At 39.0% G+C, this 13,574-nt stretch overlaps 1 protein-coding gene across 2 annotated transcripts in view; it reads left to right on the top strand.

Moving 5' to 3' along the window:
- The first annotated feature begins 5 nt into the window (after nt 1-5).
- Gstcd (glutathione S-transferase C-terminal domain containing) overlaps nt 6-13,574 on the top strand; it is an 85,371-nt gene continuing 71,802 nt past the window's right edge. Inside the window, exons 1-4 of one of the 2 annotated variants that reach the window (XM_076933266.1) lie at nt 6-218; nt 5,567-5,692; nt 7,390-7,830; nt 9,942-10,409. In XM_076933266.1, coding sequence (XP_076789381.1) covers nt 7,411-7,830; nt 9,942-10,409 — 888 coding nt within the window. In that variant the 5' untranslated portion in view covers nt 6-218; nt 5,567-5,692; nt 7,390-7,410. The remainder of the gene's footprint in view (nt 219-5,566; nt 5,693-7,389; nt 7,831-9,941; nt 10,410-13,574) is intronic. The other variant, XM_034500222.2, reaches the window with a different exon arrangement.

Below are 13,574 nucleotides of genomic sequence, written 5' to 3'. Positions count from 1 at the left end.
ATGACGTTGGGCGGGGGGGATTTCAGACACTTTGCCTCGTCTTTATTTTCGCCCCTTTCCCCAGCTCAGGTCCTTGCTGGAGGCGAGTGCACCTCCTCAGGCCGCGGCTTCCAGAAGTAGCCTCGGAATCCTGGCTCGAGCTGGGCGGGAAGGCGCGGTGGCCCGCGTCGCCCGCATGCTCCCGCGCCCTCCCTGCCTGGCCGCGCCCCTGCGACCAGGTAAAGAGGGCGCTCGGGCTGCTCGGTCCCCGCCACCCCCTGAGAACCGCGCTCGCCCTCAGGGGTCGGCAGGGCTGGCCGTGGGGGCGAAGGTGGGACTGGTGAGGACTCGCAGCCTTGATAGTCTTTCCAGCCCCACAATCACCGCAGACTTTTAGCGTTGGTGCAGATGGAGGGCTTCGCGCCCTTCCGCTGAGCGGCGCGTGGGCCACTTGGCTGCGAGCCATCCCTCTCGTCTTCTTCCTGCGTGGGTAGAGCAACAGGGCAGCTTTTCCCGGTAGGGGTTTGCGTGGTCATTTGCAGTTAAGTGCAGGGAAAAGACCACTTGGAGCACGGTTTAACTTTCCCCAAAGACAGTTTTCCGTTGCAACCCTTCCTCATTGGACGCTGACATGAATACTGTTTTACAGTTACGATTTCCTGCATTTGGGGACGTTTGCTTATCCTCATCAAAGAAGCGTTTCTCTTCCATTATTAGCTCGAACAGGAAACTTAAGATAAACTTGGCTTTGGCTTCAAAAAGTGGATACTCAAACTTCGTTTGATTTGGGAATTACACGACCCTATCCCCCGCCATATCCACCACCAAATTCTTTGTCATAAATTCCTTAAAGTCAGAAAAAAATAGACGAATGTACCTAGTTCCACACTGCTAAAGATGGTGGCGTTTGTCAAGTTTCCCTTGTGCTGTTCGACAGAAAGGATGTTTAGAGGAAAGAATAAAAAAAGCAAGAACTAGAAGTGATTTTAAACATGTATATATGGTCCTGAAATGCCATGAGAATAAACTGTTACAACAACTGATTGGCTGTCATATTTAATAGATCCAACATTAAGCTATGTGAGTGTTAACTGCATACGTTGCGAAGATAATTGCCTTAGGTATACGTATTACTTGAAATTGTGTATCAGTTGCATCATTTTAAAGAGGCCTAACTTCAAAAATAAGATTGAGGTTTGAATGTTGTTTTATGTTATTAATAAAAAAAAAAAAAAAAAAAAAAAAAAAAAAAAAAAAAAAAAAAAAAAACATTAAACTAGTAAGGGGCCATGGAAGGGTAGGCTCTCAAGGAAGTGGAGTTAGTATACAGTGAAGCCCAGGGGGAAGGGAAAATGAAAAGAATACTATGCATTTCCCCACTTTAAACAAAACTAAAAGCTTTGTGGTCGTGGACCTTATGGAGTTTTGTTTTAAACCTGTTATACTTTCTAGCTTTTGTTTCAACAGCACATGGTTTGAAATGAGCACAAACCACAATCCATTTGGCCCTATTAATAGCAGTAATTTAGCAAACATTAAAACATCTGGGACTTACCCAGGTGTCAATCAGTATTATAGACTGTTACCTGGTTTGTGTTGGTTTTATCCTTAAAGGCAAAGTGACTTACTGGTTTCTTCTATGAACACTTCTTGGGATGCAGGAGTTTAAGCTCTATAATCATAAAATAAGTATTGCTTGCTGAGATAACTATTTTTTTTCAGACTTACTGATATTTTCAGTATGTTTGCATTTTATGCTGTCTTCCCCTGTTAACAAGGTCAGATTTAGCTGCAAGCATCATGACTTCATAGCAACAGACAGTTCTTTGAATCTCCAGAGAGATTATATATTCTTCTATAACTAAAATTTTAGTAAGCATTTCACTTCCAAACTTTTCTTATTTCATAAAAATTTCTTGCCCTGGTATGCAAATAGCTAATTTTAATCATGGGTTAATTGCCCCTGAGTTATAATCTTACACTACATAGTATGAACTCTAAAAGCTGTGTTTGTTTTTTTGACTTTTAATTAGAGGTAACAGACTATTAATTATTTATGAGGAAGCACTTTTTAAAAATCCATATTGTAATATGTGGGGTTTGTAGTCAAATAATGCTGCTTTGTTAAATGTCTAAACCATGAGCTAAGTTGTATATTCAAAATATTGAAGATTGTGTGCTGGAGAGAATTGAGCAGGTTTAAATTTAGATTTTGATATTTGAGAAAAATAAGTAAATGTTCATACTTGTTAACTATGCCAAACTTTATTTTATAAAATACAATCTGCTGGTATGTATATTGGCTTAAGAATTCCACACAGCATTTATGACTCCTTGGTTTTTAAACCTCAGTATTAAATGTATCAATGTTTGTGGAAAAGCACTTTTAAGTTCAACATAGTCCACTCGTTTCCTGGGAAGAAGTTTTCAAATAAAAAGCATGAGTTGGATTTTTCCCATTGAAGTTTATGCATTTTAATAGTGTCCTTAGGAAAAGAATTTGTGAATTTTAAAGAACAGTAGGGAGTGAGGTCTAGCTCAGTGACTGAGTTCTTACCCGGCATAAGTGAGACCTGGGATTTGAGATGTAGCACTACCCAAAATGAAATAAAGAAGGTAACATTTACCTCTGGGCTCCCTATGTCAGCCATTATCCGTTACCATGGCACAGAGTATGGAAGGAGCTGCTCATACTGTCCTCATTCCATATGGAAGAAAACGAAGATGAAGGAAAGTTGGGGATTTTCCACTAAGTTATTTATTTATTCACTTTACATCCTGATTGTGCCTCCACTTTTCCCAGTATCACCCTTACAAATCCCTCCCCTCATTAGCCCCTCCCCTTCTCCTTAGAGAAAAGGAAACCCCTCTTAGATTACCACCCTTCCTGGGACATCCAGTCCAGCAGTACTAAGTGCATCCTCTTCTACGGAAGCTTCTGAGAATCCAGTGTTTAAGCCCAGTTAATTTGTGTAAAACTTTGGGCTTTTACAGGTCACTTTATATATAATTCCTGAGTAAATAAATATTCTGCTTATTAGACATGTATGCAGACTCTAGAAGTTAAGGCTCCTAGTTTGTCTGAATATCAGTAATTGTGTCTTTGCTTCCTTGTTTACATGTTTGGATGTAAACAAGTTACACCCATCCTGAATCAGCTCAATGCAGGTGAACTTGCGTCTTCGGTTTTATTTATCTTTAATCCTTAAAGTAGATTTAAGTTGGAAGAGAAAGTGGTGTCAGTGAATGAGGCTAATAATGTGGTATCATGCTAGAGTTCTCAGCAGTATTCTTGTCATGATCGTTGGCAGTCAGTTGTTCGTTCAGTTATCTTTCTTCATCCCATAAACTGAAACTTGAGTATTACTAATTTTTAAAGGTGTCATGTGATAAGTGAATAAGGAGAGTGCTGGGTAAGAAGCTAAGGAGCGATTGGACTGTGTTTTCAATTCCTGTGGTCAGGAAAGGTTTCTTGACATAGTGTGTGCTAGACCAGTCAGTGAGGAAAGGAAATGAACAGCTAAACAAAACTTGTCAAGGTGAAGGTTCTGGCCCCTTGAAAACCTGGGAAGAGATGGAAGGAGTGAGGAAGGATGGTAAATGAAGTCAGGAAATAAAGAGGGGAGTCACAGTGCAGCTACACTGCTTCTGTTTTGTCCTTAGTGTGCAGGAAATGTGTTTCTAAAGATTATTGTTAGAGAACGAACTGTGGAAAGCAGAGTGAAGGGGGTGCATTCACCTCCTGTAAGCGGGGATGACATCAGTTAAAGCAGCAGCAGGGTGCTAAGGAGTTAGATTTAGGTTCTGTTTCACAGAAGGAGATAGCAGGGTGTGAGAGATGAAGGAGTTGAGCAGGCCTTCAAGTTGGAGGTAGGTGAATGGTGTTGCTATTTCATCAATCATGGCGCCAGGAAAGAAAAAACAATTTTAAAAAATACCCAGTTGAAGTGTCAAGGAGCCTGGAGCTCAGGCAAGATGTGCCTGAAATAAGTGTAAGAGTCAGATAATATTTAAAGCCATTGGCACTGCAGAGAACGTAGAACAATGCTGTTGAGATGTGGCTTGTGTACTGGTAATGGGCCATGAAATCAGTCAACAGTCATAAGAGGAAAGGGGAAAACAGCATAAATAATCAGATTTATTCCATCTAATAGAGTAAGTACTTATTATATCTGGTTTTGCTGATGCCTTTTCTGGCAGGAAAAATTACATATATTAAGACAGTCACTCTCCCACTGAGCTATGTCTTAGCCTTTTTGATTTTAAAACCGTGCCTTCCTAAAGTTCCCAAGCTTCCTTTGAATTCACCACATAGTCAAAACTGGCCTCAAACTTATGATCCTCCTGTGTAACTAGATTTGAGCCATTAAATCATTGAGGGATCTGAAGAATATGCAGTCAGTGGAATCAGGAAGCAACGACAAAGAATTGTATCCAGTGTTAAAAACTGTCAAATGTTTGACATGGAGATTTATGAGGTTGGCATCCTTACTGAAAATATTTTAATAACATAATTTCTGATTGTTTTTACTTTGATAAGATTGTTCCTACTACAATAAAATGTGCTTTAATTTAAAATATACTCTGATAGTATTAATACTTTCTAAATTATGGGGTTTTGAGACAGATTCTCGTTAACACGAGCTGGCCTCCAACTGGCAAAGTATTTTAGGACGACTTTGAACTCCTGATTCTCCTTCTTCCACTTTATAAGGGCAAATAGTATTTTTTATACTAGAAAACTTTCTGAGCATTTTCAAAATAGATCCCTTTAGATTCAGTTAATACTTCAGGTTTTTTTGAAAGCAGGTTCTTTCTGCAGTCTTGGCTGTCCAGGAACTCACTACGTAGACCAGGCAGGCCTTGAACTCACAGAGCTCCTTTTGCCTTGAATGCTGGGATTAAAGAAGTGAGCCAACATGCTTGCTAATATTTCTTAATGTAAGACAAAATAATACAAAATAGTAATATTTTGCCAAATAATATAACATTTGCTCTGTCATGTAAATTGTAATTTATTGTGTAATATCAAGTTGCCAAATATCCTGACTTGAACTTTGAACACAAAGCATTCAAGTTGCTTTTTAAAATTCTGGGTGTTAAAGAAGTATATTTACTTTTAATATTTTTTATTCTCTTTCTGTGTCTCTGTCACTTGTCTCTCCCTCTCCCCCTCCCCCTCTTCTTCCCCTCTCCCTCTCCCTTTCCTTCTCCCTCTCCCTCCGCCTCCCTCTCTTTTTTTCATCTTGGCTCTCTCTGTCACTGTGATACACCTGCCTGTGCTTCCCAGGTGCTGGGATTAAAGGCATATTCAGCCAAGCCCAAAAGCTCTTCTTTTTAAAGAGTTTAGTTTTTTTTTTTTTTAACTGATTTCTTTTTTCTTATGTAAAATGTTTTGTCAAAGCCAAGATATATTAATTAGAATGGAAATGCAAAAAGCCTAAATGTCTAAGTATTCTACCTATGATCTAATATAACCATTTAAAATAAACATATTGAAGATTTCTCTAAGTAATGGAACTGAAGCCTTTCTGTTTTCTTTTTACCTATTTATTCCTCTCACAAATTCCCAATCATTCTGACATAGAAGAGACAGATGCATGTTCTACTGGCTGTGTTCAGCTCCTGATGCTTTATGGTTTGTCTGCCGCTTTGTCATGTCCTCTCAGTGACTGCAGTATGGCATCTGGCAGAATTGAGGAACACATGACAGGTGTGTGTGTGTGATGAAAATCTAGTAAGGGACAATGCAAGCCGCATCCCAGAACCGTTGGAGACCCTGGGATTGTGGAGTGTCTGCCTTAAAGTTCAGATGTAACCAGGGGATTGTCAAAATAGAAAGAGAAGGGAGAAAGGAATTTCTTTTACTTATATTTTTAAGCTTTGAGCCAAAACAATGTTCTGAACCCAAAAACACAGGGCAAACCAAACACTCACTAAATTTGTACAGGTTTATTAAATGTTTAATCTTTATTTAATTACACTAGTGAGTAATGGGGAGATATTGTCCAGGGAATGTAATGTCTTTAAACTTCAGTTATTAACCAACATTTTTGATTTCCAAGGAAAGTCACATGTACTTCTCATTTTCTCTTAGACGGGCTCTCATTAATTTTTCAAATTTCACCATGGACAGCTATTTCTATTTTATCTTGTTGGCAGTTAACATTGTGAGTACTCACAATGAGTAAAGTTTATAGCTTATATGCAAAATTAATTTGCCATTGTTCTTTTGTACTTTTCTACACACACACACACACAGAGTCACACACACAGAGTCACACACACACAGACCAACATTTTTTTTTCTCCACTACACCCTCTTCCTAGTCCATACTTCTAAGTGCTTTTAAAGAGTGCCATCTAGTGTCCGTTTCTCAATTGTGGTTTATGGAACAGAATGTGGGTAACTCTGGACCAGGAACTCAAGAGTATAAGGTCCTAATTGACAAAAGCCTTAAGGAAATCATTTGTCCTCAAGATGGCCTGTGTGCATTTCAAAAACAACCAGTGTGTGTACCTCTTCATGTGTTCATTCAGCAAATACTTTTTACATACAAATATTTAGTAGGCTCTATTTTAAGCATAGGTTAACAAAATTCTTCTACAGAACACTGTAGTAGTTGGTAAAGAATAAATGATGTATGTATTATAATGGTCTTAAGTGTTGTGGAGGCAATTACAGCGTAGAAGGGAAAATAAAGGGAGTGTAGAGATCGGGGTTGGGAATATAAAATATAGACACCGTTATTAAATACCTGGAGGTAGTGTTCTGTGTTCTGGAAACAGCAAGTGTAAAGATGTTGAAGTTGGAATGCAGTTAGAATTCTAGCGAATCTCACTTCACTTTGGGGGATGCAGTAAGCAATGAGAAAAATTGAGATAAACTCAGGAGACATAAAAGGATTAAATCAAGGTCTGTGTAGGGCACTGTAGAAGGCCGGACTGTTATTTCAGTAAGATGGAAAGAAATTACAGGACTTGTGCTAGGTGGCAGAATCTCATTTTTAACAGTTGCAGGGCAGGAGGGACAGAAGCCATGGAAGACAACAGATATAACTTAGGCGTGATGGTGACTCAGAAGCAGTGGGAATGGTGTGAAACAGGCTCTATGTGTACTACAGAGAGATCCAGAAATGCTGGCCTGGCAGGGAAGGGGTGTAAAGAGTACTCACTCTCTATTACACAGTGCCAAGGTTGCTCATCCCATCCCTAAAGGGATAAACCCACCCCTAAAAGTATGTAATCATGCACAGTGAGGAAAGTTTTCTTTTCAAAGACATTTTTCAGCTTTGAAGTAAAAATTCTTACATATAAATTCTTGCTGATTTTTTTTTTGAAAAACATTTCTATTTTACCTTATAAATTGTTGCTTTCGAAAGCATATAACCATATTGATTTTTGTTCTAGGTGACCCAATGACGACAGAAAATGAAAGGCATTAAGAAAAGCCCCACAGAAGAATCTCTGTACCTGGAGTACTCTCACCAGACAGAAGGGTGCATCTTTCCTCTCCACACATCTGTAACTTTGTTTTTATTATCATACTGTGAATGCAAAGTCTTTAACGTTTGCTTAGTCCTTACAGAAGAAAGTACGGACACTTCACTCCTGAAAGAGGCACTGCCCCAGGACATAGAAATACAGGTCATTTCAAAGCAGGCGCTCCCTCCGATAGTCCAGAATTGTTGCTTGCCTGCTGTGGTAGATCAACCTGATGTTTTTTGTAGAGCAGGACTTGCTGTAGTCCTAAGACACATAATCCAGAAATCCTATGAAGCTGAGCCCTCAAGAAAAGAAATTTTGGAACTTCTGGGTTTTAAAAAGACTTGCTTGAAAGCCTGTGCTGAAGTAAGTATAAGGTCTCTTCCGCTATTTAAACCTATAAGTAATAACAGTTACTCCAACATGATTTTAACTTGCCACTGGTAACTATTGGATAGTTGAGTCCTTTGTATGGCATCATTACAGGGCAATACTAAAAAGAATTTAAAATGTGCTTTATGAAGTTTGGATACATTATTTTGAAATAATAATGTTTTTCCTCCTTCATTATGTTGAGGACCTTTAAAAGAAATGTTAATAAATAGATACAAGCTCAAGTAGTAGGGCCTTGTAAGCCCTGAGGAGATTTAAAGGCCTTGGGGATGTCTTGGTGGCATGGTGCTGAAACAGTAGCTGAAAACTCTCATCTTGAGACATAACCCTGAGAATTTACAGGGAAAAGCTTTGTTCCTTTGGAATCTCAAAACTGCCACAGTACTACACCTCCTCCAACAAGGGCAAGCCTCCTAAGCCTTCCCAAACAGTCACAGCATCTGGCAATGAAGTATTCACATATATGAGCCGATAGAGTTCATTCTCAGCTAAACCACCAGGTTCTATTTGTTAGTCCCTGCAGACCTGTGGCCATATCATAAAGCAAAGTGTATGTAATACTTCTAAAGTCTCCATTGCCTTTCAGTCTCAATACTGTTTCAGTGTCTAAAGTTTCTTCCGACACTCTAGGCAATCTTTAATTGTAACCACATATAAAATCAAACAGCAACTTAAGTGTTTCCAACATACAGTGGCACAGAATTTACATTACCACTCCAAAAGGAAGTGAGGAAATACTGGACCAATGTAAAACTGAAACACAGAAAGCTAATTCCAGATACTGAGTTCCATGTCTGACGTCAAAGGGCTTGGATGGCTTCACCTTTACCTGGATGATTGCAACTCACTTCTCTCTCTTCAGTTGGTTCCACTCCATGTCTGGAAGTCTCCTTGTCAGGTGTCTCATGGCTCTGGGTTCACTTTCACAGCTTTATAGATCAGCCTCCCTCAAGGCTTCCATGCAGGGCCTCAGCTGCTCTTTAACCATAGAGGAAGATTTCGAGAGTCCTCAACTCTTGTATTCTTCATAACGATAAAGCCAGACCATGTGCTGCCCACTTGGGATGGAGCCTGGCTTCCTCCTTGAATTAAATCTGCAAAAGCTTCCTTTGTTGCATTTGGGAGCAGAAAATTCCTCAAGCATTTTCTTTTTGTAAGTTGGAAGCTTTAAAGGGCAGCCCCCTTCTTTTATTCCATTTTGCATACAGCCTGTCCCTATCTTTTTTAGCACAAACAAGCCTTAGTTGCAGTATTAAATTTCCTGGTCCTCTTTTTTCCCCTTCTAACTGTACGGGTTTTTTTTTTTTTTTTTGTTTTTGTTTTTGTTTTTGTTTTTGTTTTTGTTTTTGTTTTTGTTTTGTCTCATTTGTTCTTTTTCACTGTAGATCAACATAAGAGTGATTACTAATAGCCATAGGATGTAGTCAGTATTAGCCTCTCTTGAAATCTCCTCAGCCAAGAAAAAATATTTCATTGCTTTTTAATTCTCAGACAGGTTCTTAGGACAAGGACATAAAACATCCTCATTTATTTGCAAAAAAAAAAAATCACAAGAAAGGTCTGTAGCCCAGTTGCTAATATTGTTTCCCTCTGAAACCTCTTGAGCTGGGGCATTCATAGTTTGCATTGCTCTCAGCAGTTGTCTTCTAAGCTCCTACTAGGATGGCCTGTTAACCCTGTCTTACAGCATTCAGCTGCTCTCCTCATCCAAAGTTTGCCACCATCTTGAAAACAAACAAACAAACAGCCAGCATGATAAGGCTGCCATACTGCCAACACAGCCATACTTTTTAATCCTTCCCAAATGCTTCCACCAGCTGTGGCCCAAGTATTCAACTGGATGAGCCTGTTCTCATTCAAACCACCATGTGGGGAGAGGAGTGGCTTATTCTGTAAGCATTCAGGAACACGGTGCATTTTTCAAACATTGTAGTATGTTTTCCAATCTAGCAGAATCCGAGTGCCCAAGGATGCTTTAGCCCATGCCTTAAGTTATTTGACCCAGCCTTATTTCCCAGTATTAGCTAATTTTCCTGAAGATGTGTTAAGAGGGGAGAATTGCTCACATCCTGTTTGTTTTGTAGGTTAGTCAGTGGACCAGGCTATGTGAACTCACCATCCCTTTGGCTGTTGAGAATTTTCTCCAGGAATCCTCTGACCAGCCCCCAACTATCCCTGAAGAAATACTAGAGCTTGAGAGAAAGCTCAGCGAGCCTGTCAGAGTACACAATGATGACAAACTCCGGAGACAGAAGCTGAAGCAGCAGAAGGCTGCTGGCAGTGAGCCTCCCTCTGGTAAGGGAATAGCAAAGAGCAAGGCGAGTGCACAGAAGACACCCAAAGACTTGGCTGCTTCTTCCAAGAGTCTAGAACTGAAGGTGGCGTTCTCAAAGCTCACAGTGCAAGAGGATGCAGCTGCTACCAATAGGGAGCCTTCCCACATCAGGAAAACAAAAGCCTCTGATCTTCCGCCTCTGGAGCACGTGTTTGCAGAAGGACTGTACTTCACTTTGGCAGACATCGTGCTTTTGCCCTGTATTCACCACTTTTTGGTAAGGATTTGTCTGTAGTCTTTATGTTACTAGTTAAGTTGCTTGGGTTTGCATTTGGTTCTCAGCAAATCTCTGGTCTGTAAAGTGGAGCCCATCCTCTTGATTGGCTTCCCTCCAAAGGTGCATGTGTTTAAAGACTTGGTCCCCAGCCTGTAACTTACTTGGGAGATGGTAGAGCTTTTAGGTGTGACCCATTGGAAGGAAGCAATGACAATGGCTGTGCCGTTTAGCTGGATGCAGGCATTTGTGGCACCTTATGTTCCTTTTACCTCTTTATTTGCATGAGGTCTCCTCCCCTGCACCTTCCTACTGCAGTGTTCTGTGCCACTATAGGTTCAAGATAACAGGCTCAAGTGACCATGGATTGAAATCTCCGGAACTGTGTGGCACATAGACCTTTGTCTTACTAAGATTATTATCTCAGTAACTTTCTCATAGTGATGAAAATCTGATTAACATACTCTATAGTGTGATCAGTGTAAGGAATGAATAAAATTATGGTTAATTTTAAGTTACTAAATGTTAGCAATTGATATTATTGTTAATTTTAAGTTGCTATTATAATTATCTTTATAAAATATATTTTAATGAGACAAAACAAAAAATGACTAAAGATTAAGAGCATTTGTCAGCTTTATTTTATAATAAAATAGTCAATTAAAATGCTAACCATTATATTGGGTATTATCAAATCATATTTTTTCTCTCATTTGAATACTTCTCTTTAAGATTGCATACTTTTCAATGATGTGGGAAATTTTACATGTAAAGTTTTCTTTCCTAGTAAAGTTTATTTGCCTGTCTGTCTGTCTATCTATATATCTATCTATCTACCCACCTATCTGTCTCGTCCTCTGTGGCAAAAAGAACCAGGTGATATACTATCACAAACATAAGAAGCTAGCTTTTGCAGCCTTCCAATTGGTTCTTAGTAGCTGCATTTTTTCTGATTTGAAGCATGTTCCCTTTTTCCCTAATAGAGACCCAGAAACCAGATTTTTGTCTGTTTATATGTCATCCTGTTTGTATATCATTAGACTTCTAATGAAAATCTGTACGTTGGCATTGACAAGGTATGGAGAAATTGTTATTCTTAAGGACTCTTTTGTTGTCTTTGTACATTGGCATTGGTACATTATAGAGACGTTGTTACTTTCTTAAGGACTCTTTTGTTGTCTCTGTACATTGGTATTGATACAGTTTGAAGAAATTGTTACTTTCTTAAAGACCCTTTTCTTGTCTGTGTACACTGACATTGGTACAGTTTGAAAAAAAATGTTACTTTCTTAAAGGACTCTTTGTTGTCTCTGTTGTCCAAGGTGAAATGAAACAAGAATGACAAGCAAATTATTTCAGAATTAAACAACATGGATGGAGACAGAATTGGGAACTGTGTAGGCTTTAACTGATATTTTAAATGTCCTGTGACTGTCTTTTTCCAGGCAAATGATTTTTGGTTTCCTTTATCCTTGACTCTTCCCTTTTATGAGTATAAAAGTCTGTCGAGTGGTTATACATTATGAGAGACATGGTGTTCATGATTTCTGATTTCTCAAGAGTTCCTAGAGGCACTCTCATTTTAAACATTATTGAAGATGAGTTTGTCAGGAGCTTTGCAAGTACTGAGAATACAGTAATGATGAAGGCAGTTAGGATCCCAGACTTCACTGGAGTTAATTTTCTAGTTAGGGAAATGAAGAAATGAACAAGTAAACAAACAAATAATATTTATATAAAATAATGGTAAGTGCTACAGAGAAAATAAGAGTGTTTGATTTTTAATTCAAGAAAGCAAAAGACAAATTGGATTCACCTGCATGAAGGTGACTCTAGGTCTTCCAGGTGGCCCTATTCATCTCAGGTGATTTGCATTTCATTTTAGATGAATTTAAATCTTATTTACCTGATTGGGATTAATCAAAGCCAAAGTATTTCTAATTGACTGGATTTTTTCCATCTCTAATCAGGTAGGATATCAACTTGACTATTACTGAGTAAGTCTGATGTTGCAAAGGAACACTAGGTTTAAAATAGAGCAATACTGGCCAGTGAGATAGCTTAGCAGATAAATTCATGTGCCTTGTGCAAGCCAGACAAACTGAGTTCCATCCATGGCATCCACAATGGAAGGAAGGAAGAGACTTCTGAAAGCCATCCTGTGACATCTATAAACATGCCTTAGCACATACATGCCTGTGCTGAAATACAGGTACCATCACATACAGTAATAATACATTTAAAAAAACTGTTAAGAAACAAGATGAAAATATGTACTTATCCTTTTCTATTACATGGTTTTGAGACAGACTCATCTATCCTGGGCTACTCTCACACTTCCTATGTTGAGGAGGATGACTTTGAACTTCTAATCTTCTGCTTCTACCTTTCAAATACTGGGGTTACCAGTATGTACCACTACACCTCAGTACACAGTGAAGGACTCAAACCTGAGGCTTTATGTCTGCTAGGCAAGCACTGTCAACAGAGCTATAGCCACACCTCATTGTTTTAATGAATTTATCATATTTTCCTTTATTCCTTTGTATTTTTTCTAATCTGCACTTTTTTTTTCAGGACTTCATCTTTCTTTGTCAAAAGCCTTGGTGTTGTTTCTGTCTTATTTTCCTCCCATGAATCATTTTGAGTGATGCATCCAGCATATTTTTAAAGCAGTTATTGCCAGACCTTTGTGCTGGAGTGAGTGCAGACCTTCAGAATCAGGATCAAGTTTGTGATCAATAATGAAGACATTAATTTGCATTAGAAGTGTCGAGCTAAGCCAGGGTCAGGGTAATTATCCCCAGACATAAGGTCGGGACATGAAAGATGAAATTGATTTTGCTAAGTCAAGGTTTGGATGACTAGAGATCAGAAGAGTTACGGACATAGGTTTTGCTAAACAGAAGCTGTAAAGGGTGTGGTGTGCAGAGGTGTTGCCCTGAACCTGCTCCACTCTTTGCAGTGGGTCCTAAGCTACACAGCTGATTTCCAGTGCTCTGGGACTTTGCCATGGAAGAGGCCTGGCACCATCCTGTCTTATTCAGAATTTTAAGAGTAGATTTAAAAGGGATGAATAAAGTGCAGAATTCTTAGTCCCCCTCCTTTGATTCATTTATGAGACTTCCCTATTAGGAAGTATATTAAGTATGTGGAAGAAATTGTAAT

Source organism: Arvicanthis niloticus, chromosome 4 (genome assembly GCF_011762505.2).
Source record: "Arvicanthis niloticus isolate mArvNil1 chromosome 4, mArvNil1.pat.X, whole genome shotgun sequence".
NCBI lineage: Eukaryota > Metazoa > Chordata > Mammalia > Rodentia > Muridae > Arvicanthis > Arvicanthis niloticus.
Note: the sequence above shows the minus strand (reverse complement) of the source record. Positions and strands in the feature narration are given on the sequence as shown.